The sequence below is a fragment of the Neolamprologus multifasciatus genome, chromosome 7 (assembly GCF_963576455.1).
Source record: "Neolamprologus multifasciatus chromosome 7, fNeoMul1.2, whole genome shotgun sequence".
Taxonomy (NCBI): domain Eukaryota; kingdom Metazoa; phylum Chordata; class Actinopteri; order Cichliformes; family Cichlidae; genus Neolamprologus; species Neolamprologus multifasciatus.
This window is the reverse complement of record NC_140445.1, coordinates 13,797,147-13,822,512: the sequence shown is the minus strand read 5'-3', so window position 1 is coordinate 13,822,512 and position 25,366 is coordinate 13,797,147. Positions and strand designations below refer to the sequence as shown.

Here is a 25,366-nt window from a genome sequence, read left to right as displayed (position 1 = left end):
ATTAAAACACCCAGATGTTCATTTACACTACCAGCTGATTTCTGCAGACCTTTCTCTTTTGCTTTATTTCTTCTATACCCCTGGGTATGAGGAAGAGCTGATGCCTGGCAGTTAGTATAACCTCTTGTCATGTGTTTTGAATTTGGAAGAGGAGAGATAGCAGAGGAAGTGGTAGGAAGATAGATCAGAGGGTCTGCAGGAGCATGAGAAGAGGAAAGTTAAACAAACTTACCCGAAGCCAGACACCATGCGGCAGAAGAGGAACATACTGTAGCCCTGGACAAAGGAGGAAAGGAAGGCAAAGAAGCCGTTGACTGACATGGATATAAGCAGGCACTGTCTGCGGCCCACTTTGTCTGAGAGGCCACCCCAGAAAAAGGCTCCAAACATCATCCCCAGATACACAATGCTGCCTGGAGGAGGGGAGACAGGGGGAAAGACAGTGGTAGAGAGAGAGAGAGAAACAGGGAGAACTATAAATGATCACAACCATCTGGAGTCAAGTGTTTGTTACTGAAACCGCTGAGTAAACAAAATCCATTTTACATTTTGGAACATAAGAAGCAATTCAGCAATTTATTCATGCGTCCTCACAACACACACAGCTTTTAAGCTAGAGTTCATAGATAACAAAAACCTGAACTCCATCACTAAAACTGACTTAATGTACACTTACAGTCTGTACTTAAGATACAGACTTTAAATAATCCCATAATCTATCATCCAATTATTGCTTTACTTTTTTTTCTATAAGACATGGAAGAAAATGAGAAAAAATTGAATACAAAATAGATTTTGTTTTTGTTTAGACACAAAAAACAAAAACAGATTTCTTTGATATTTCTTATGCCTAGTTATTTGTTTTTACTCACTTACGCTCTGCTCAGCTAGATGGGCATATGTTAGGTACTTCTAGTCTTAAATGCATTAAATTACAAGAGCTGCTCAGTGTCCCAACAACATGTTAGACTGTTCAGTGCTCACACACAACAATGTGGTTCAAAAACTTTGGCTTAGAATATTTATCTATTCAATGGGATCTCATAATGTGGTAACTCAAGATTTTTTTTTCTCCTTTTTTTACTGAAAGCCTAATATTGTACATTTTTGCGATGTAATGAAAATTTGACCATGTATTAAATTTCTCCAAATCAAATCACTGTCTGACAACTGATATTTCTTAAAGTGTCTCTAGGAAAAATAGAGCAGCAGTTGAATTTGTGGCTCTGTTTCTAAATCCAGGTCTTTGTACTGCTGCTTACCTGTGCAAGGTTGGGGTCATTTCTCTCCCCATGCAGTAAAGACATTGGGTGGCAGTGGTGGAGAGGGGTTAGGGTTGTCCTGTAAACAACCCACTTTTCTCCCTATGTTCTAATAAAAATGGTAATTTGCGGAGGAAGGCGTTTGACATGGCAGCACCTGAAATAATCCTGGCAGATGATAGGAAGCAGCACCCCCACCCCCACCCCCTCACACCGCCCCCCCTCCCCCCATGTTTGCGGTGATGGGACAGATACGCTGAAAGTGGAGGGCCTTATCAAGCTGGGCAGACATGATGCTGAGAGGTAGTGATTCATTACAGGTGACAGCCCCTGGATCTATGCACTTCAGCTGCAGAGAAGGCTCTCCTATAGGTAGTAGGATATAAAGGTGACGCTTCACTCGAGCTGGCTTACAAATATCAAACTGAATATCAAAAGTGCTGCATTCTGTACAAAGTGTTGACACTTTTTGATTTGTGTAGCTACATCTGAACGTGTGTACTGAAAAAGATGCTATCTGGGAGCACTAGCTCATTTGTTTTATGGCTTCACTCATGCAGAGTTTGTATCTGTAATAAAGGGGGAGGGTGATGGGGCATCTGAGAGGCATTCTGAGATTGGATTTGCGATTTCCTGCTGGGTTCAAACTCAGGTCAGACCTTAAGGGCCTTTATGCAAATTAGCAAGGGTCAGTTAAAGGCACTGAAGCACATGTGGGAAAAAGTTTTAAATGCTTTTCTCAAGCAGGAAACCATACATACAAATGCATTTTAAAATCCCAGTGGTATAAATACTTCCATATAAAAGAAATTAGTAAGTGAGACTGCTTAACAACAGCATGACCAAGGATATTGAAAACAGTGCATCCATCCAGTAGTGTTTGCAGTAGAGCACCATGAATCTTCATGTAGATACTGACATTGTAACTGAAGGCCACTAATTGCTAGTTTCACCGTACTATGAATAGTGACATTAAATATCATTCATTCATTCTAAGAAAACATACATAAGTTCTTTGACTATACAAAAAAAGCCCAAACCAAATGCACTTTTTACTCTACAGTCAGCTGATTCAGTTTGTGTGTGGGAAGGAAGTTTATAGCAGACTTTTATAAACATTAGTTTTTAATGGAATGTGAGTGTAAAGTGCAAACTGAATCCAGATATCACAGCAAAACATGTAATAGATACGCCATTTGATTATGTCTATTTCACGCTTTGCCTCTCCAAAGTGTGAAAAGGACACGCTTGCAGTAAGTTGCAGAAAACTGCAGTAACAGCAGAGTGAGATATTTTATTTTAAGCGAACATGAAAATAATGGGAGGGTTTAAATAGACATTATTAACACATTTGCATGTACATACATATCAGCTGCCTAGCTTAATCGTTTCTGACAGGATACGGATCCTGGAATGCACTTCATACGTTTTTTGCTCACTACCGACTTTCGTGACTATATTATTTCCCCTTGCTGGTAATGCTATTTCTGCATGCGTGCCCATTTCATGTTTTGGATAGGCAAAGTGTGAAATGGACACGGTGGATCAGCATGTCTATTACTTGCTTTGCCGTGATACTGGGTTGGACACTGGATAGACACAACTATCCACTACTGCTAAGCCACAGTACCTGCAAAGGCAGCATGGCAATACAGAGTTGACTCCATGCCGACCCCAGTTAAGCAGCCAGAGCCTGACCTTTACGGTTAAGAAAAGCAGAGATAGCAGTCTAAATTGTCTTTTTCAACTTCCATCCATACCCGTTTCTACAGAATCTCTTTGGCGATCACTGTAAAGTTCTCTTTGAGATGGTTTTAAGCTTTCTTTCAGTTTTATGTTCACACTTGTGCTTATTAGAATAAGGATTTAGATTTGGATAGATTTAAATGATAAATGTGTGGCAGCGCATCTGGGAACACGTTATCGAGTAATACAGAAGTAACAAGTAATCTAATATTTCTCCAGGAATGTAATGTAAAATGAATAAATACATAAATAAAACAGCCTTAGATTACTTGTTACTTTTACAAATGTAAAGATAAAGGACTGCTTTTTTGACCAGATCCCTCTTGTAAAACAGCCTGTGTTCGCAATAAGTCTAACACATTACTTTTTTGTGAGTTACAATTCCAACCCTGATTACCAACTACCAAAGAAACCAACAAAGTTTCCATTTCATCAGTGTTACTTGACTGTGCACATTGTCAGCACATTGTTAGATCATGAATATGAAAATAAAATGACATGATTGTGATAGTTCACTTGATGGATGTTATTTGAGATAGTTTACAAGATTAGAAACCTACTGGTATTGCAGTAAAATCAAATACTGTATCATAAATAAGTGATTTATGCATGAATCATACTCAATGGTTAAAACAAATAGATATTTAAGCCCCCAAAACATGCAATGGTCAATCAGAATTTTTTTTTTTTTTTGTCAGATATTGCAATTCAACAGTGTATTCAAATTTTATAGTTCCATATTTACACTGATAAGGCATAACATTATGACCACTAACACTGATTATCTCTTCATCACGGCCACTGTTAGTGGGTGGGATATATTAGGGAATAAGTGAACATTTTCTCCTCAAAGACCTCCTCGAAGTCCTGGACAAGATACTGAACCCCAAGTTCCTCTCTGGTGTGTTCATCAGTATGTGAATATTAAAATATTCACATTAAAATTAAGAAATTTGGATGTAGACTGGATTAGCTTGGATGAATATTGGTGAATGTGGAATTTCATAAAAAAAAAAAAAGCTTGAGTAGAAAAGTACACCATGCATTTTTAGCCACCTAGATGGATTTTGAAGTTTATTCAGTGTGTGTTTAGATAAAACATCTAAATGACAAAATTATATATTGTCCGTAAAAAGTTCTAAAAGGATGACATTGTACAGCAACATCTTTCACAGAGTATCACAGCCATGGTCAACCACCCTAAACACATATAAGGGTTATGACTTGCCTCCATTTCTCAAACACTTGTAGTCAGAGGACCTCAGAAGTGCAAAGTAAACCTTACTAAAGTTGTTCTGAAAACACCTGAACTGTTAAGTGTGAAGTGTTAATCTTCTTCTTAAGTAAGACCAGACAGTGTCTGCTTCTAATGTTACACTGTGTAGCTTTTGTTGCATCCAATGGGATTATTTCAGCAGTGGAGTCTCAGCAGTCTGCATGCATGCCACTTCCTTTTCCACAGTAATTAGCTCTTATGTGCAAGTGTAATTCTCTCTTGACACATTTCTGCTCTGTTTTCTCATCCTCTCACCATGCAATGTCCTGGCATGGATGAGAGGAGAGCTTCAGGATTTCAACAGATGAGGGTATTCCCTGAAGACCACCTGTGATTGACAGGTGGTTGCTGCAGGGAATCATACAAACAGTTTGTTTCAGGGAGGGAGGAGGAGAAGACCCCTGGGAGCAAATCAGTGGTTCCCAAGCTCTTTTTGCTAGGCCCCCCTTTGTTTTACAAGAAAAATGTTCGCGCGTGCACGCACACGTACGCACGCACACATCCTCCAACCACACACACCCATATTTTGCTCCACTGCAGTTTATTTCACACCTCAAACATTTAGTAAGCAATTAAGTAAATACAAGTAATCTGCAATAAATTACAGGTAGTAATAAAATAAACTACTAACTCTTTTATGCTACGTCCACACCTACATGGGTATTTTTGAAAACGCAGCTGTTTCGTCCACACGTAAACGGCGTTTTGAATCACCGAAAACTGAGATTTTTTTAAAAACTCCTTTTTTGCGTTTACGTGTGGACGAGGAATACAGAGTTCATCACGCAACGTCAAAGGTATGTGCCCTTTTTCCCGTCACGCTGTGCGCCATGTTATTGTTTAGATAAGATGAATTGCAGAATGGCAGATAGAGATGAAATACTGTTACTGTTAATCTGACTATCTTCAGGTTCTACAGCTTACATATACACACACAGTTACTGTCCCTCCATTTAGAAAGGCAGAGGCGTCAAGGTGTGATTATTTTACGTATAGTTGTTTTTTTCCCTTGTGTAATAATATTCAACATTGCAATCAAATCAAAAAAATGCCTCTCTGTGCAAAATGGGTTTAAAAACATAAACAACTGTGGGATACTGTTTGTCCGTGATTTGAACTGGGGGACAAATCGTGGCAGGATCAGCCTGATGTTATTTGTATCCCGCTGTAACTTTGCTGTATAAAGAGCTAACATCTCCAAAATGGAGTTTACCCAGTCAGCTGATGACTGATTATAATTCCAGTCAAAACAACAATTTCACTCAGATCCTTATTTTCTCACACATAACAGTGCAAGTGCTAAGTGTACAAGCTGGAACAATTCACATGTGACACATGGACTTTTTTCCACTTCAGATATTCTCAATAATAAAGTATGCTAAGCTCTTAGTCTCTCGTGTATTTAAGTAATATCTCCTAGGATGCATAATCGGTGATGTTTCCTGGGTTCATCAGATGTTTTGCGTCTCTCAACAGCAGACATCCTCACCCAGGTGACCCTCTGTATCTTTGCTCACAGGGCATCCTCTAAGCCATTCCTGTAATTTCCAACCATTTAAGAACTTTGCAGAATGAGAATCCTGCAAAGCCTTACCAACATACATAGATTTATAGAAAGTCTTCCAGTCCCTCTTCCTCCCTTCTTCCACCAGTTCTTAGTACCTAGCTCATTTCCTCTTTTGGCTTCCTCAATATGCTTCCTAGGGCACTGCGGATGAGATGTTTTGAGGCTTCAGAAGTAATGATCAGGTTTGGTATAAGTGATGTTTTAGCAATGTGTTCTAGAAGCTTCAGTTGCTTTCCCAGAACGTCAGCACCAGCTGTGATGCCAATATATACAGTCAATAAGTTTTAGACTGAACAAAAAATCGTGACCTTTTGTCCTGGACATTAAGTTCAATTCAATTCAATTTTATTTATATAGCGCCAAATCACAACAGCAGTCGCCTCAAGGCGCTTTATATTGTACAGTAGATCGTACAATAATAGATACAGAGAAAAACCCAACAATCATATGACCCCCTATGAGCAAGTACTTTGGCGACAGTGGGAAGGAAAAACTCCCTTTTAACAGGAAGAAACCTCCGGCAGAACCAGGCTCAGGGAGGGGCGGCCATCTGCTGCGACCGGTTGGGGTGAGAGAAGGAAAACAGGATGAAAGACATGCTGTGGAAGAGAGACAGAGATTAATAACATATATGATTCAATGCAGAGAGGTCTATTAACACATAGTGAGTGAGAAAGGTGACTGGAAAGGGAAAACTGAATGCATCATGGGAATCCCGCGGCAGCCTACGTTTATTGCAGCATAACTAAGGGAGGATTCAGGGTCACCTGGTCCAGCCCTAACTATATGCTTTAGCAAAAAGGAAAGTTTTAAGCCTAATCTTGAAAGTAGAGATAGTGTCTGTCTCCCGAATCCAAACTGGAAGCTGGTTCCACAGAAGAGGGGCCTGAAAACTGAAGGCTCTCCCTCCCATTCTAATTTTAAATACTCTAGGAACAACAAGTAAGCCTGCAGTGTGAGAGTGAAGTGCTCTAATAGGGTGATATGGTACTACAAGGTCATTAAGATAAGATGTGGCCTGATTATTTAAGACCTTGTATGTGAGGAGCAGGATTTTGAATTCAATTCTGGATTTAACAGGAAGCAAATGAAGGGAAGCCAAAACAGGAGAAATCTGCTCTCTCTTTCTAGTCCCTGTCAGTACTCTTGCTGCAGCATTTTGGATTAGCTGAAGTCTTTTCAGTGAGTTTTTAGGACATCCTGATAATAATGAATTGCAGTAGTCCAGCCTGGAAGTAATAAATGCATGAACTAGTTTTTCAGCGTCACTCTGAGACAGGATATTTTTAATTTTAGAGATGTTGCGCAAATGAAAGAAAGCAGTCTTACATATTTGTTTAATATGTGCGTTGAAGGACATGTCTTGGTCAAAAATGACTCCAAGGTTCCTCACAGCGTTACTGGAAGCCAAGGTAATGCCATCCAGAGTAAGAATCTGGTTAGATACCATATTTCTAAGCTTTTCAGCGCCGAGTACAATAACCTCAGTTTTATCTGAATTAAGAAGCAGAAAGAAGAAGAAGTGAAAATGTATGCTATGCCTTCTGATGATGCTGCCTAAGAGAAGCATGTATAGTGTAAACAGAATTGGTCCTAGCACTGAACCCTGTGGAACTCCATAATTAACCTCAGTGTGTGAAGAGGACTCTCCATTTACATGCACAAATTGGAGTCTATTAGATAGATATGATACAAACCACTGCAGCGCAGTACCTGTAATACCTACAGCATGTTCTAATCACTCTAATTGGATATTATGGTCAACAGTATCAAATGCTGCACTAAGCTCTAGCAGGACAAGCACAGAGATGAGTCCACGGTCATAGGCCATAAGAAGATCATTTGTAACCTTCACTAAAGCTGTTTCTGTGCTGTGATAAGCTCTGAAACCTGACTGAAACTCTTCAAATAAGCCATTCCTCTGCAGATGATCAGTTAGCTGTTTGACAACTACTCTTTCGAGGATTTTTGATATGAAAGGAAGGTTGGAGATTGGCCTATAATTAGCTAAGACAGCTGGGTCTAGGGATGGCTTTTTAAGTAAAGGTTTAACTACAGCCAGCTTGAAGGCCTGTGGTACATAGCCGATTATTAGAGATGAGTTGATGATATTTAAGATTGAAGCATTAATTAATGGCAGGACTTCTTTGAGCAGTTTTGTAGGAATGGGGTCTAAAAGACACGTTGATGGTTTGGAGGAAGTAATTATTGAAGTTAACTCAGAAAGATCAATTGGAGAAAAAGAGTCTAACTTAACATCAATGGTACTAAAAGTAGCTGTAGATAACATTACATCTGTGGGATGATTATTGGTAATTTTTTCTCTAATGAATAAAATTTTATTTGTGAAGAAGTTCATGAAGTCATTACTAGTTAACGTTAAAGGGATGGTTGGCTCAAAAGAGCTCTGACTTTTTGTCAGCCTGGCTACAGTGCTGAAGAGAAACCTGGGGTTGTTCTTATTTTCTTCAATCAGTGATGAGTAGTAAGATGTTCTGGCTTTGCGGAGGGCTTTCTTATAAAGCAGCAAACTATTTCTCCAGGCTAAATGATGATCCTCTAAATTTGGGACATGCCATTTCCTCTCCAGCTTACAAGTTAACTGCTTTAGGCTACATGTTTGAGAATTATACCACGGAGTCAGGTACCTCTGATTTGAGACCTTAGTTTTCACCAGAACTACGGTATCCAGAGTCGTACGTAGTGAGGAGGTAAAATTATTATTAACAAGATAATCAACCTCTGTTGGAGTAGCGTTCAGGTAGCTGCTGTGCTCTATGTTGGTACAGGCCATTGAAGATGATAACAGTGGGTGGATTATATTCTTAAACTTAGTTACAGCGCTTTCAGAAAGACATCTACTGTGATAAAGTCTATTCTCCACTGCTGCGTAATCAATTATTGTAAATGTAAATGTTATCAAGAAATGATCAGACAGGAGAGGGTTTTCAGGAAACACTGTTAAATGTTCAGTTTCTATGCCATATGTTAAAACAAGATCTAGAGTGTGATTAAAGTGGTGGGTGGGTTCTTTTACATTTTGAGAGAAGCCAATTGAGTCTAATAACAGATTAAATGCCAAGTTGAGGCTGTCATTTTTAGCATCTACATGGATGTTAAAATCACAATAATTATTTTATCTGAGCTGAGCACTAAATCAGATAAAACGTCTGAGAAATTGGAGAGAAACTCTGTGTAAGGCCCAGGTGGACGATAGATGATAACAAGTAAGACTGGTTTCTGAGTTTCACAGCTGGGGTGGACGAGGCTAAGCATCAGGCTTTCAAATGAATTAAAAGTCTGTCTTGGTCTTTGGTTGATTAATAGGCTGGTGTGAAAAATTGCTGCCACACCGCCCCCTCGGCCTGTGCTTCGAGATTTCTGGTAGTTAGTATGACTCGGGGGTGCTGATTCATTTAAACTAACATAATCATCCTGCTGCAACCAGGTTTCTGTAAGGCAGAGTAAATCAATTTATTGATCAATTGTTAAGTCATGTACTAACAGAGACTTGGAGGAGGGAGACCTAATAATAATAATCTAATCTAATATAATAATAATAATTTAATAATCCACATTTCACTGTTTTACTCTTTGGTTCAGATGAGGATACTGTATTGTTCTTTCTTTGTGATTTTTTTATGTTTAAGTTGTTTATTGCTGGTTTTTAGTCTGTTTGGGAGCTGACACAGTCTCAGTGGAAATGGGGTTTTGGGGGGGTAACAGGAGGAGAGAAGCTGCAGAGAGGCGTGTAAGACTGCAACTCTGCTTCCTGGTCCCAACTCTGGATAGTCATATCTTGGGGGGTTTAACAAATTTGTCCATATTTCTAGAAATGAGAGCTGCTCCATCCAAAGTGGGATGGATGGCATCTCTCCTAACAAGACCAGGTTTCCTCCAGAAGGTTTGCCAATTATCTATGAAGCCCAAATCGTTTAAGTGGGTGAATAGCTAACAATGCTGTCCTTGGTTGTGAAGAGGACACGTTTAGCCTAGGTTTTTAATCAGCTAACCTCAAGCTGCACAGAGCCTATTTATCACTCTGCTGTGCTGATAAACTTCAGGTGTCTGTGGTGATTGTGACTCTATAAGTACGTAACCACAGCATGCAAAGCTGATAGGCTTAAAAAATATCAGCTGGCCAAAATCCCCTTTAAAGTCTTCTTACTACACTACACCTGCAGCATGGTTTCATCTGAGCAAGCACCACATTTAAATAAAACAGTCAAAAAGGTTGACTGTGATGCAGGAAAACACCAGCAGACAAATTAAAGCCATATGTGGTGGAGGAGAAAAGGAGAAGAGGACATTTAGAGGAAGTGTGTAAAATCTCAGCCTCTCTCCTTTTCTCCCGGGAGGTACGTGAGCCAGTCTACCATAGCTAAACTGCGGTGAAGCACAATGCTGCAGAGATTAACTCTGGCCCATATCTTCAGATCGCCAGTGAGGCTATGAAACACAAAGAGGTTGTGTTAGAGCGTAAGAGCAGGATTACAGCAGGGTAACAGAAAAGACAAGGAGTTAAAAAAGAAGTGGACCATCCCACATCAAGATAGCATTTCACCTTTTACGTTATATTAAAGGGAAAGAAAGTATTTGTAGTAGATCAGGGACAGAAATATAAAAATTAGATAATTCCTTTATATAAATAATAAATCTATTCATGTTAGTAAGGCTTTGATCTGGGACTACCCAGACCCTTCATGGGTGTGTACTGAAAGCCAAAATTGTGTAGAATAGCAGCAAGTGATGAATGATAATATATGCGGCGCTTATTTAGTCATAAGCATTGAGTATTTCTTCTTCAGTCACCTTTCTCACTCACTATGTGTTAATAGACCTCTCTGCATTTAATCATACCTGTTATTAATCTCTGGCTCTCTTCTACAGCATGTGTTTTATCCTGTCTTCTTTCTCTCTCCCCAACCAGTCGTGGCAGAAGGCTGCCCCTCCCCGAGTCTGATTCTGGAGGAGGTTTCTTCCTGTTGAAAGGGAGTTTTTCCTTCCAACAGCAGTGTCCTGGCAGTGATTATATATGTATTTATTATTGGTGTTATTTAGTTTGTATTAAGCTATTCTATCTAAAATTAATATTTAATTAAATTAAATATATCATAATTATGCATGATAAACTTCTTTTCCTGAGTTATGGCCAAAAACAAGTTCAGTGAGGTCACCTTCCCCTTTGGACTTTTATCCACCCAATTTTATTCTGTTTGTCTCTTGACTAAATTTACTGAAATATGTTCTCAAAGATGTGAACCTAAAACTAAATGTGTCCAGGAAGTTGCCAATATTATAAGGCTGTAACCTGAAACCTGAAGCTGGTGAGGGGAGAGGCAAAGATTTTTTAAGTCATATCACATATATATATGTATTCACTCAGTCAGACCTCACAAACACTAATGTACGAGCTAGGATTAGTGTTTTAATCAAATATAAGCAGATGTCTCTATCATTTTAACATTGTTTTTCCTTTTAACGAGATGTCCACTGAAGCTTATCTTACCGACCACTTCAAGAGTCACTGACCTTCATAGAGAATCTGTGATAAAAATAACTAATGAGTGCTACTGTGTAAGGTTTATTCTTTTAAGCATATCTGCAAGTGAGCACATATACGCATCGTCTATTTATGCAGCGTGTGACAAGTTGGTGAAATGACTCATTCTTTCTATTCTTTCCCTCCTGTCTCCCACTGAGGGATGAGTCAGAATACAGGAGAAATCTGGGTGAATAATAAACCATCTTGCTCCCCCAAACATGAAATAAGGTTAGTACTCTCTTCTACATGTACTTCTGGTAATAAAGCCACACTAAGATAATGTAATAAGAGACAAGGATGACTTTCTGTCTCAGAATCTTATTAAGTGACAAAAACTTTCATTTAGCACAAACACACTGAGAAAAATATCAGTGCCAAGCTAGTATTTTTATAGTTGTAGTAGAAATGATAAAGCCAAATCACACACCATCCACATTTAAACATACAGATACATACTGGCACACAAACAGACAACTTTTCCCTAGAGTGGGAGAGATCCATCTAGCTTAACACACCTCCTACTCATCTATCCAAATACCTGGTGCCATGACAACCCACTGGCAATTCCTAAAGCAATGAGATTATGGCTAAAAGTGTCACACACGACTTAGTTTCTCTGCATATCAAATGTCATTAAAAGCACAAATCATGTGAAGGTTAGGATCATGAGATTAATTCTGTCAACACCCTTCTAAGTGTCATATAAATCTTAACTTCATTTATGAGCATCAATAAGATTATGCTCCATGTCTACAAAGCTGACTTTACAGAAGCATTAATGTCTCCTGATAGCAATGTTAGATGACTTTTAGATGGTTCATTAGAGCGCTTCAAAATCGGAGTCTACTTGTAACTTGTTGTAACAAATTGCCTTACACAAAAAGTAAGGCAATTTGTTTTTGGTCATTTATTTCTTTTGTTTATTTTTTGCCAATATGAATTGTTACAACAAAGTAATAATTACCCAAACACCGATTTCAATATTTCAATATGGCTCAGATGCTGACTCAGCTATATGAGGTATGGGTGACAATGAATTAATCTAGATGGCAAATCTATTCAATGTAATTCCATTTAGGCTACGTCCACACCTACACGGGTATTTTTGAAAACTGAGATTTTCCATTTTCGTTATTTTTTAAAATTCCGTCCACATGCCAAAGCAACAGATGGCGATATATTCCTGACCGTGTAGAAATGTTGGCCAATCAGAACTCTAGAAGCCTGGGTGGGAAAGAGTAAACAAAGATGCCGCATAGACGTGGAACTGAGTCCTATGTATGGAGGGACAGAAACTGTGTTGTATATGGAGAGCATGAATGGCATGGGAGGAGCTGAAGAATGTCACATTAGCTATGTCCTTTATACTCTCTATGTCAATGATAGAAAGAACAGTAAAGCTCTCACACTGAGTTGAAATGAAACAAGTCACACACAAAAATTGGTGAATTAAACAAATCGCAAAAAATTGCATAACTTTACAAAAAAAATCATATGTTTTATCTAAAAAAAAGTTAAGAAAGTAATGTTTGTCTATTGTTGTCTTAAAGATGAAGACATTTTATTATTTTATGTGTATAAATTATTGCCATGCTAACATTGCCATTAGCTCAAAGCACTACCACTAGCACAGCTATATACTCAATCCCGTTGCTTAACTAAAGTGCAATAAAAATCACTTTTTTAAAAAATCTGAATCTTACTTCAAAATAATGAGTCTCTCCAAATGCATGCCCTTGTGCAGACAAAAGCTTCAGTCTGCACAAGGGCACCAAGCTCGATGGCCTACTCTCCCCTTCACTTCTTGTTGTCTTCACTGAGCCAGTAGCAGTAGCAATCCAAGAAAATAAAGATATTAAAAAGATATTAATAAAGAAATCAATACAGTGGAACCCCGACTTACGAATACCCCATTTAACGAAAAATTCAAGTTACGAAGGCACTTAACAGCAAAATGCCCGTGTAACGAAATCCGCTGGCTTTGATTGGCTGAGCCCAGAATGCCTACAATGCCCACAATGCTTTCCGAATCATGTGACAACCCCCTTGGCTTTCGTACTTGCGCTTCGCTGTTCCACTTGAACGACGTATTGTTGTTGCAGTTAGCAATTGGCCTATAGCCTATAGCCTATCGTTCACTCAAAAGGCACAATGGGTGCTTCGACTTACAAAAATTTTCGACTTACGAAAGACCCTCAGGAATGAATTAATTTCTTAAGTCGGGGTTCCACTGTACTTTAGGATAAGCCTTTTACTGATGATGTATTACTTTTACTTGGCAATTCACAAACCTCTCTTCTGAAGACTGTCACATTAACAGATGAATCGTCAGATCTATGTAGTAACTAATGCCATAACGCAAATGTCGAACCCTATTTTAACCCTATGCTGCAACCTTCTTTTTTAAAAAAATATTTGACTGACATTTGCCCTATATTGAATAGAGACAATAGAGATGGACAAGAAAGCAGGACTCAAACCCCTGCTGCTTTCTGGCAGCCATGTCATCGCCTGCTCACACGCTGAGCTAAGCTGCAACACAAACTTCTATGTTACCTGATGTGCACCTCCTGAGAAATGTAGCTACATGTCAGGTCAACACCTACCACAACAATTTGAGTGATGGGAAGATGTAGGGATAAAAGGAGTTTCTGGTTATGTCAATTAGGACATAGATTTCCCACAAAAGTCTATGTCAAGTTTTATAGATAAGGTCACATCTATATCAGACTACTCCATGGAATGGTGTTTGGTTCTTAATTGTTATTTTCAAAACACCTCCACCAGCCCACAGTCAGGTAACATTAGATATTTAGGTATAAATCTCTGATTTCAGGTATTTCAGGTAGTCCCACTTCCATAGGTGTATAAAATCCAGTTCCTAGCCATGCAGTTTACTTTTACAAACATTTGTGAAAGAATTGATGGTTCTAAAGAGCTCACTAAATTTGAGTGTGGTACTTTAATAAGATGACACTATTGCAACAAGTTATCTCATGATATTTCTTCCCTATTAGATATTCTACAATCAACTGTAAGGAGAAGCACCTACAGCAACTCAGCCATGAAGTGGCAGACTACATAAACAGAGCTCTTGTAAACCCGACTGTTCAAAACATTGTTGACTCAATAACGACATGGTCCCAAACCTCCTCTGGCATTAGCATGAGCACAATCACTGCATGACCGGAGCTTCATGGCATGGGTTTCCATGGCTGAGCAGCTCTTGTAGTTGTTATTTGTAGTTGTCCATTACCTTTGTCCATGTTGTGTAGCTATATTTAAGCTCAGTCTTGAGGTTTACATGTATTTTATTTGAGTTTCTCCATTTTATGGTAACTCTTTTTCATGTTCCTCATTGATGGTAGGGTGATATCAGTGGTGAAACAGTAATATTCTTACTCTGCAATGTAATTTTCTAAAAATGCAGACTTCTTTGAAGACTGAGGAAAACTCTTTGGACGTCAAAACCATTCAGTGAATAATATCAAAAGTGTAATATTTTTCTTAATATAACATCTTTTTCAAAGAAGAAAAACCTTACCAAGCCATCCAGCACCAGAGTTGGGAACACACATGTCTGTCTCAGCGCTGGGCAGGACAAACCCCACTACAAACACCTCCACTCCATCTGACATGAGTGCCAGACCTAGAACAAAGAACAGCTGCCACTGGAATCTCCCATGGCCACACTCCTGCATGATCAACTCGTACTGCTGGGCGAGCTCTTCCTCATCTGCTTGTCTCTCATTTTCCAGTTCCTTGTGGCTCTTTAGGCTGTCAGACACTGGCTGGCCCAGAGCCACCTGACCATCCCGTGGCTTCCCATCATTGTATCCAGGCACTCCTTGGTACTCCCCCTCATAGATCTCATCTTCATCATCGTGACCCTCCGTGGCATCACTAGAGGCCCCATCCTCTTCATTGGTTGCATTGTCGGCATAAAGACCATCTTGTTGAGTATAACTGTCGTAGTTGTTCTCTTCTTCATCCTCATTTTGGAAACGATTGTAGCTGCGCTGGGCTGAGTATTCATCAGAGGCTCGATCAACAGCTTTGCTGAAATTTTTGGCAGCTTGCCTTTTGGCTTCCTTAGCGATGTCCTTGGCACCTCTGACCAAGGAAGTCCTGTTGTTATGCGTTTCCTCCATCTTGGCACGAGGGTAACAAGCACTAAATTCAGCTTTAGTCCACTTTTATTCCACCAGATGCAATAAATATAAGTTACTTAGTTGTTTTTCTATCTTCTATTCCTAAATTAGCAAGATTTATGCTAATTTATTACCCCTGAAATACCATCCAACTGCCAGAAGACTAGCAATTAAGTAATGGTGTCTAATTCCATTGGATTGCAGTAACTAGACAGTGCTGAAGAGAAGACAGTTGATCTCAGACTGGGAATATTCAAAGTCCAGTAACCACTCAGGAGAGGAAACCTGCAGGGACAGACGGAAAAAAGCAAGTTTAGCTTGATTAAAGACTGCCAGTCACAGATACCTGCCTGCAGTATTTCTTGGCACACTCCAAAAGAACATTTTTACACCGAGACCGCCACACTCCCCACTGATGTTGACAGAAAGCGCAGTCTACTAATGAGATGAAAATGATGTACCAGGAAGAAAAAGTCACAGAGGCAAAATTTTGCAGGTTTGAAGTTGTTAGCTGAAAGTAGCATTGATGATTTAAAGAAACTCTACATACCGTGACTCAGACATGTTCCGTTATGCTCATAAACATAGCTGTAATATAAATCTACTGGCATAAAATAAATATTAGTGAGTAGACTAGCTATGGATAAAATATAAAGTAAAAGTGTTACTGGCCAAATTTTCTGATATTCCTGAATACAAAATATCCCAAACCTACACTACTGTTGTACTCTCAGTCTGGCTGAAATATGCTCCTATTTATGGTTTGAACTACATAGCAAAAAAAAAAAAAAAAGCTATATGTATGAGCCCATCAAGAAACCAATGTCCAAGCAAGTGCACAAATACTTGCACACCATTATACAGTAAGTATAATGGTGTGCTTGCTGTCAGAGTTTCATTTAATTACAACTCAGGTCCTTGAAGTATTTCTAGAGTATATTGTACCACTCAGTATTGTGCTTTGTACTCAGTTCTCAGACATGATCTGTTCACACATTATTAGTTTGTTGATGGCATGACAGCAGTAGTCTAAACATAATTAATGAGCAACCCATGAAGTATGATGTGTTGACATCAGTGGCTAGAAAACTCTAACTAGGTGTTTGTGGTCCCTGCACTTACACTAAATGACAAGTACTGGGCCACATAGACATTACACCTGTAGGATTTGCTTGGCCATAGAAAGTATGTTGAAGTTTCCAGCACACAGCTGTTGTGCTGACGTTAATGCCAGAGGAAGTTTTGGAGTGAATCAGCTGTGTTGGTGAATTTATGCATGTCTCTGTGCTTGGTGACTTTACATGACCTGCTACTTCATGCCCACGTTGATGTAATTCCTAAATATTTCCAAGACATGTCACAAACTAACTTGTTGGAGTGGCAGCATCCCACAATCAAATTCGGTGAGCTTTTTGAAACCAAAGCCATGCAGTCTGCCTGTCTATAGGTGCTTAATTTTATACATCTGAACTCAAAGCTTAAGAAATGTGGCTCAATATTTTTGCCCATATTGCGTATTTCAGAAAATGTGAAACAATTTATTAAATTTATATGCAGCATTGCTCAGACATCTCCAATTTGCATAAAAATGCTATGGCCCAAAGTTTGACTATATAAAATGACTGATGTGAAGTTTTATTTTCATATATTAAAGTTTATAGTTTTTTATAGTTTTATAGTTTTTAAGATTTTTTTTTCTTTTTTGAAAAATGGCCAGAGGCCAGATTGAAAGTGAATGAATATCTAAAAAACTATTAAAGATAAAAGCCCAATTTTCACTGGTCACTCTTACCGTCAAAATAAATCAGGGTTTGTAACTTGGGACAGATATATAAAAAAAATATCTGATAATTGGCTTGTTAAAATATGAAAAAAGATGATTTGAGATGGAATGACTCCCTTGTGTGTCAGAATCTTGGCTACTAGCAGCAGGCCTTTTCCATCATGGATGTCATGGGTGGACTGAAATCTGGGGGAATTTGAACACCAGGTAATTGCCTTGGGCTCTTTGTGATGTCCCTCAAGCCATTTATGAGCAGATTTCGCAGTTTGCTGGTATGCACTGCCCTCCTTACAGAGGCCACTGTCATTAAAGAGTCTCACTGCCATATGGGTGTGGGCTTGATTTGTGACAATATTTCAGTGGGTGTGGATATGACAAAGTGGAATTTGACACATCTACATGCATCCAGGAGCTCAAGGTTTCCACTGCAGAACACTGCACTGAAATGAGACTGTCAATTTCATTCACTGCACCTGTCAGTGGCTTTAATGCGGTGGCTGATTAATGTATATCTTGAGCAATATTGATACTTTCTTTGCATGGCGCTGTGATTTGATTGATCAAAAATTTATTTTTAAGCCTGTTTTGTTTTGTTGGCATTAACATGTTAGAATTATAATTTCACAATGCTGAGTGCATATTGCATTTCAGCACCATGTCTGTTGCATTGTTTTCTGTTCTGTATGTCAGATTTGCTTTGTATTTAGTATATGTTTTTATACATGCAGTTTACATTTTTGTTAAGTCAGAATAAACTTTATTGTTCTGAAAAGATATCCATAACTATATGTATTTCTGTTATGCATTCAAAAACAATACATCATTGAAAATGTAGCTTTTGTCGCTCTGTTTTATGTCAAAGGTGATTCGTTTCTGGCTCATGTTTCTAGGCTGGGATTACATGTCAGCTAGTATGACTGACTCTCCTTAGGGGACTCTGTACTATGACACTGGTGGGGCATTTCAGAAGACCTGTCAACCCACAAGGCCAAGCCATATGAGCACCCAGCAGTCACTGTACCCGAACACTGCTGCAAGAGAAACACGAGAAAGCCTCTGGGCCATCACTTTCCATTCCAAAACCACTTTAGCATCACTATATGCTATAGAGTCCACACTGAACAAATGGTCAAGTGGTGTTTGACAAGCCAGGTATGTGAGAAAGAAGGCTCGTCGACTGAGTTTGTTTAATGGTAAATAAATCCTCGATAAATCAAATACTGCTTTATTCTTCTTAACTTCAATGCTGGCCTCGAGAAAAAGAGCAGTCACTGGCATCTACTTAACAAAAATACTAGTAATCGCAAACAACCTGAAAGAGTAATTTATCTGGCTACACTCTTTTTATTTTAATTAGAAGCATTAGAAGCAAATTGTAAGTACTTCCTTGTAGATTCTAGTATGCATATCAGTAAGACAATACAGTGCAGTCACACAGTAATGTGAAAGGATTTTGTCTAAGAGCAGATGAAAACCTTAACACACTTCTGCATTTCTGTGTGAAGTCTCTTGGGTGGAAAGCGTACAGTGATGTGTTAAGACTGGGTGAAGTACCCTATTGACCATGGCAGGTTGATGTATTGTGCTTCTACCACCTTTGCTCTGCAGCATTAGATAAAGCATCAGTCGGACTCTGTCATTTGAACACAAGCGCCGGAGCTCCACAACGACGTGAAGCAGATTTTGGTGCAATGCAGCAGTCAAATGATGTGGCGAAAGTGCCCTAACTAACTTTGTGATGACACACCCCAACAATTCCCAAAGATACAACACTAATTCTGTGGCTAAAGGACAACTACATTATTTACACTGCTTCCATGTGTCCTACAGTAAAAAAAAAACAAACAAACAAAAAAACAGATGGATTACAACCTGAAGTGGAAAGTGAAAAATTCTACAAGGTTAGATGTTGGAATATCTAATCTATCTGATGAATCAGTCCTCACAGTTTCAGGCTCAGGTATGTTACTGTTTTGTGTAGACATGTGTTATGGCAAATATTACGTAGACCAGATGTGGACTCAATGTCCCAACATACCTATCACCTAGTTCATACTGAGTGCACCTTTGGCTGAGATGAGGCACCCAGACTCAGCCTGAGTCAACATAGTCATTCAAACCTATAGGTCGATAGTCAATTTGGTTTGAGCCAAACATCCATTACTCTCTGGATCAGCGATGTATTTTTAGTCTTTGGAGAGAACTTTTGTAAATGTAATTTGTCCCATTTGAGATGGGAAGCAGAAAATTCCAAATTCACAGTCAGAATTTTCAGCTAGAAGCCCCCATTAAGTTGGTCTTACCACCAAAACACTGTACTACCACTGCTGTGTATTAGTAACTTGTTTAACACACCACATACAGAGCACTGGACAGGTTCTATCTATAAACTTGCTGAAGCATTCTTTTTGAGGCCAAAAAACAAATATTGCATTGTACTCTTGGTAATGCAAGCAAAACAAAACATTGGCTTTTTTTCTTACTATTATTATTGGAACACAGCGAACTTGGGCTTGATGTTGTTCTCAGCTCCAACATTTGACTTTTGAGGTAAAAGATGGTGAAACTAATGTACCTAACTACTGAAGTAGTAGATGCAGGGTGTATTTCAAAATAACAAAACTACTTTAGCCATAACTAGAAATATCTAAAGGCAGATCACAATGTGGTTTGAAACAGATTATGTAGATTATCTTGTCAGACCTTTGCATCCTGTTTAATAACTAAATAACTACATATTTAGTTATTTATATAAGAGCCCTATATAAATCAAACAAGATACTATATAGTGAAGGACCTCATAGTAACACTCAGATTTACAGTATACGTCAAACATTATTGGTCAAGTATGACATTCTGTGCTTTTATAATGCACAAAAGAGCTTCCATTCAGCATACCGCTGTGAGTACAGAAGCACATTCCTCCTTCCAAACTTCACACTGCATTCCTCCTTCCAAACTTTAACCACACTGCTCCTCCAAACTGAGCACTTGATGCCTCTGACTAAAGGTCGAAATGTGTAATAAACCTCGTGATATGCTCTGAGAGTTTCCGCACCAAATGGTCAAGAAGAAAATAGCCAATCAACTAACTGTCCAGCAATGCTCAGAGAACTTTTTATAAAAGAGGGAAATGGATAATTTTGTATAACAGACACCTGGGCCTGCGTGTACTCCCTGGTCTCCATGCTAATCTCTACTTTCCTTTCGCTCTGGCTCTCAATCTCTCTTCACCTCCTCCTTTTTTTCTCCCTCTCTTTCCCTCTTCCATCTCTCATCTCGCTTATCCAAGTGCGCCAAGAATTTCAAAGTCATCATCTTGATGGTAATGCAGAATATGAAAGATATGCCTCTTCTGTTGACATTTCATTATTCATGATAGGCTAACCGTTCTCTTCCTTATGCAAATGGCCATTAATGCTGACATTTAGAAGTCTTTCAATATAGTTTGGGCTACAGAGATAATTCTTCAAAGTCCGGTCCAAATGTCCAGTCTCTTTTTGAAGCAATCTTTAATAAATTTCCTCACATACACATATTGCTGATGTCAGAAATTATCCATGGTTATACAATAAGTCACCACACTTCAACCAACAACCTTGGCATTTCCTCCAATAAACAGCTAATATCGCTTATGGCCACTTCTATTTTCTTTCTGATGGCGACTCCCCATGCCTTCTGCTGTGACGCAGTTATTGGGGTTATTATTACAACAACTCTCATGTTGTGATTTTAGCAATCAGCAAAATTCCTGCAAGTTCTGAATCAGCAGTCCGCGGAGGGTGAAGAAATGATTTCCTTGCAGTCGAGCTGTCATGGCCCGCTGACGCCATCCAGCAACATTCATTAATCACTGGCAAACACACACGAAAACACTAGATGCCTGCAAGCACACACAGGTCCACTTATGAGGTGCTTGCTATGAGACTCAGTAAGACATATTCTTATGACACAAGGTAAAAGGAAGAAGCAATTTTCAGCAGTATATTATTCAATTTGAAACGATAATTCATTGTTGATAATATCAAAATCAGCAACATTTTGCTGAGCATAAGATCCAGTGAGTGCATGCGACATGCTGGTTGACAATATGTGAGTGTAAGCGGTATGTGCAAAGCCCTACAGGCTCTCTACGGTGCCCACAGATGGCTGCAGTGAACATTTGTTCATGCACATCATGTGAATAAAATTGCATGCCAAGCTCTGCAGATGCTTCACAAGAGAAGTTTAAATTTTGACAGAAATACTTCAGAATCTCCCATGTGGTTCCACATGTAGACATGCAATATGAGTACTTTTATAGTGGTATGATGGGTAGGTAAAGTAAGCCTTGAATTTGGATTTGCTGCCTGTAGAAAACAGAGAGTAAAAAATTTAAAGCACTGATCAGAGTTGGTAATTCTCCTGAATATTATTAAAATTAGCAGGACAAAAATGTAACAAGAGAATGTGCTTTCTATAGAAGACTGTTCTATTTTCTACACTCAGTAACATTTTCCTGACTCACTGAGACATCTAAAAACTACATACTTTACCAGCATTAACAGTACTGTAACTGTATTGCATGAAAGGTGTATGAAGCTTAGCAAAGTCTGAAGGAAACCTCACAACTGTCGCCAAAGCAAAAAAATAAGAAGGTATAAAACGTTTCGATCCCTATTGATCTCAGAAAATTATGAAACATTATGCCATGTTCTAGCACACCTCTTATCTATGTGTACATTTAACACCTGGTTGTTTTCTAATAGAGCGTTAGAGGGATATCTTTCCGTTGTAGTTTTCCCTAAAATTGACACAAAAGATGCAGTGTGATCAAACCACTACATAGCAAATTTTAGAGGCCACAAGTGAGTATTTGCCACAGAATACAGAGGGAGTGGAAATAACTAAAAACTTACAAGCAAATCCCACTTGACTCCTTTGATCAGAATCCCAAAAGGCCAGTTGACAGTTGTGAAGGTTTACTCACTGCTGGAGCTTTGCCAGCTGCTGTAGAGGTCCCTCTGTAGAAGTTTGAATCGTGTGTGTCTGTTGTCATGATCAGTGCAATGCTCAGTTGAACTTTCTGTATTTTTAGGCTTTGTCAACATGTCAGAATCCACCCCTTTATATTTGTTTGTCTCTCTCCTTATGCTGCTCAAAAAGGGTACACTGGAACATCCTTTAACTTCTTAGTGGGATTTTTTTAATCCAGCCCTCAGTGGATGGATGATGACTGCTGTTGCATCATTTTGTTCTCAGCAAATTGCACAGTGCCTCTCAGAAAAAAATTCCAACTTAAATATTCACTTTCAACAAGCCAGTGAAGTTCAAAGCAACGGGTGTGAGTGTGTTTGTTCAGCTCAGCTTCTGAATAAAGTCAGATCTCTATAGTCACTCCAGTTCGTCCTGGTATCTTGCTGTTGTACCTTCTTGTCCTATATGAAACAAATTCATTGTCCTATACATGACACATTAATTAGGCCAGGGATACTAGAAAACATTTGGTCAGGTGGAAACATTTTAACTCATTATGATTTCAATTAACCTCCACACAGTAAAACGATGAGCTGCTGAAGCATTAGATATGAAGGTGGCTTCATATCACTGATCTCAGCAAATGAATGAACACTGAATCCAGTTAAAAGAGGACATAGTCATAAAGCGCTACTAAATAATTGAGGGAGAAATTCTTCACTTATGTCCACATATGAATCACTTGATGTTACCTGCCCTGCTCTCTACAGGGTGGTGACCGCCTGACAGATTGTATCCTGACTTTCTGCCCCCACCATCTGTGAGACGTGTGCCGCAGACATGCTAGCCAAACCCTCCTTTGTGCGTACTGTCCTCAAACAGAGATGAAAATTGAGATTAACAAAGAAGTGAAAACGACTAATGTGAATAGATGAATGGATGTTTTCATTGCCATCTCGCGTGCTAAACCAAACACGGAGGCACACGGGCCTAAGGCAAACATCAATTTACTGACTTGGGTGTTTGACAAATATCTATTCAAATGGAACATTTATCCGGTCAAGAGAACTGCCTCGAAGCGAACACCTGGTCACAATTTCCAGAAGGATGAATGGGGAAGTTTGGGAAAGCTTAATGCAAAACTCATCTGTCACTTTCCTCTTTGTTCCACTTGCAGCGTTTTTACTACTGCGGCTTCTACGCGGCGGCGCCACCGGGTGAGTATAGCGCAGAGCACGAGCGGGAAGGAACATCAATCACCGCGCGGCCCTCTGACGCAAGTGGCGTCCTATAATTAGATTTCGGGCAGTCCTTTCAATGCTCCCTTGCGAGACGACGTCGCACTACGCTGTACAGTTAGATTGCTCTCCTCACACCGCATCGAGCACTGACTCCTGATTAATGGATGAACCTATCTCTCCCCCCCCCCCCCCCCCCCCCGTTCTCTCTCTCTCTGTGCGCATCTTACTGCAGATTTCACTCCGGCTGCTCGTGCGCGCTAAGCGGAGGGGGAAGCTCGGGGTTGCCTCGCCGTGCGTGCACCGACTCGCTTTTTCTATGACCAATGATCGCGTCAGGATGGTAGCACCCCTACCCCATCACCCTTTCCATGGACACACGCACACATAGCAAAAAGTCGCAGTGTTGCTCTACGATGAAAAAAGACTAGACATAAAAAGATATTTTAAAATAATAATAATAATCAATAAAACTTTGGCAGCAGGCAAAAGCTGACACACGCCTCAGAATCTGCTCTGATCATCAAGAAAATGAGGAGCTACTCTGATCAAACACAGTTCTGTGGTGTGGATTTCTAATTCTAAGCACAGCTTAAGATGCTCGCGCTGGGCGACTTCGAAAGTTGCCCAACTTTCCCGTCAATCATGAGCGCGGAGCATTTTATTTTTTCTACTGCAATTTTTTTAAGCATCAGGTGAATACGAAATTTCCTCTTACCGTTGCATTTAATGACAGTTATCCAGACTAAAGCGTGGGTGATGGAGGAGATGAACTTATAGTTGCTGATATTCAGTGAGACAAATGAATAAATGCTTACAATTTCTAGTGCATCGAACCGAACTCGAAGACTCTGAAGTGTCCGTTCCTTTGCGTCTCTACACGGCCACGGAGGTAGTGAGCAACGAGCCTAGATTAATTCTTTCTTTCTTTTTTCTTTTTTCTATTTTTTTTCTCCTCTTGTCTTCTTCGATGCAGCGGTTTCTCTGCTGCAGTCCAAGAAAGCCCAGGGATGCTGATGGGAGGTAGGAAGCGTGAGTGAGTGTGTGAGTGTATGTGTGTGTCTGTGATGGGGAGCGAGGGGGAGAGGGAGGGTGCAGGAGCAATAGGCAGACTGAGATCAATAGTGGCTTTGCATCCTACGGACAATAGTGAGCATTTCCGTATAATAGTCCACGGTACGTATCCGGCGAAGGTTCCGTGACGTGCTACAATCACAAGCTGCTGGGTTTAGACGTAAGATGAGAGTAAGGGAGGGCTGAAATTTGGCTCCCGGGGAGAAGTTTGAAAAGAAGCTGCTGGTTAAAGCTGCAACTTCACTAAAAAAACAGTTGTGCAGTGGCTAAATCCTCTGAAGTGCTAATGTACAAAAGCAGCTTCTGTTAAGACTGCACAATACACCCCAGGTTTCTTTTTTTCATGACTTGACCTGAAAAATGTGAGAAAATTATGAGTATGTACTCTTCATTAGTTATACCTCGATTGTTAGTATTGGTTTTGGCTACATAACTGCCTTAATTCCTGATAGTTTTTGGTCCTTTCTGACATGACTTTGTGAAGCCTCCAGGTCTCATCTCCCTCCACCGATTTTCATTTATTTATTTATTTTATTGGACTGATGTCTGGAGACAGCACCAAAGAATAATGTTTCCACCTCCGTGCTTAACCGTGGGGATGGTATTTTTAGCTCATACTCACCATTTCCCTTTCTCCAAAAGGCTGGCTTAAGTTGATGCCAAAAAGCTTGATTTCGGTTTCATCTGGCCAAAATAACTTCGCTAAATAATTTTGAAGTTTACTGACAAACAGGCGCTTCAGTCCATCACAGCGTTGTTTTACAGAAG

At 39.5% G+C, this 25,366-nt stretch overlaps 1 protein-coding gene across 4 annotated transcripts in view; it reads right to left on the bottom strand.

Annotated features, from left to right (window-relative positions):
* The window catches only part of LOC146513924 (synaptic vesicle glycoprotein 2C-like), a 60,157-nt gene extending 35,402 nt beyond the window's left edge, over positions 1 to 24,755 (bottom strand). The window contains exons 1-3 of one of the 4 annotated variants that reach the window (XM_085165289.1): positions 24,243 to 24,755; positions 14,941 to 15,832; positions 233 to 413 (exon numbers count right to left, since the gene is read on the bottom strand). In XM_085165289.1, coding sequence (XP_085021415.1) covers positions 233 to 413; positions 14,941 to 15,547 — 788 coding nt within the window. In that variant the 5' untranslated portion in view covers positions 15,548 to 15,832; positions 24,243 to 24,755. The other 3 variants (XM_085165288.1, XM_085165292.1, XM_085165291.1) reach the window with 3 other exon arrangements.
* Between the last annotated feature and the right edge of the window lie 611 nt (positions 24,756 to 25,366).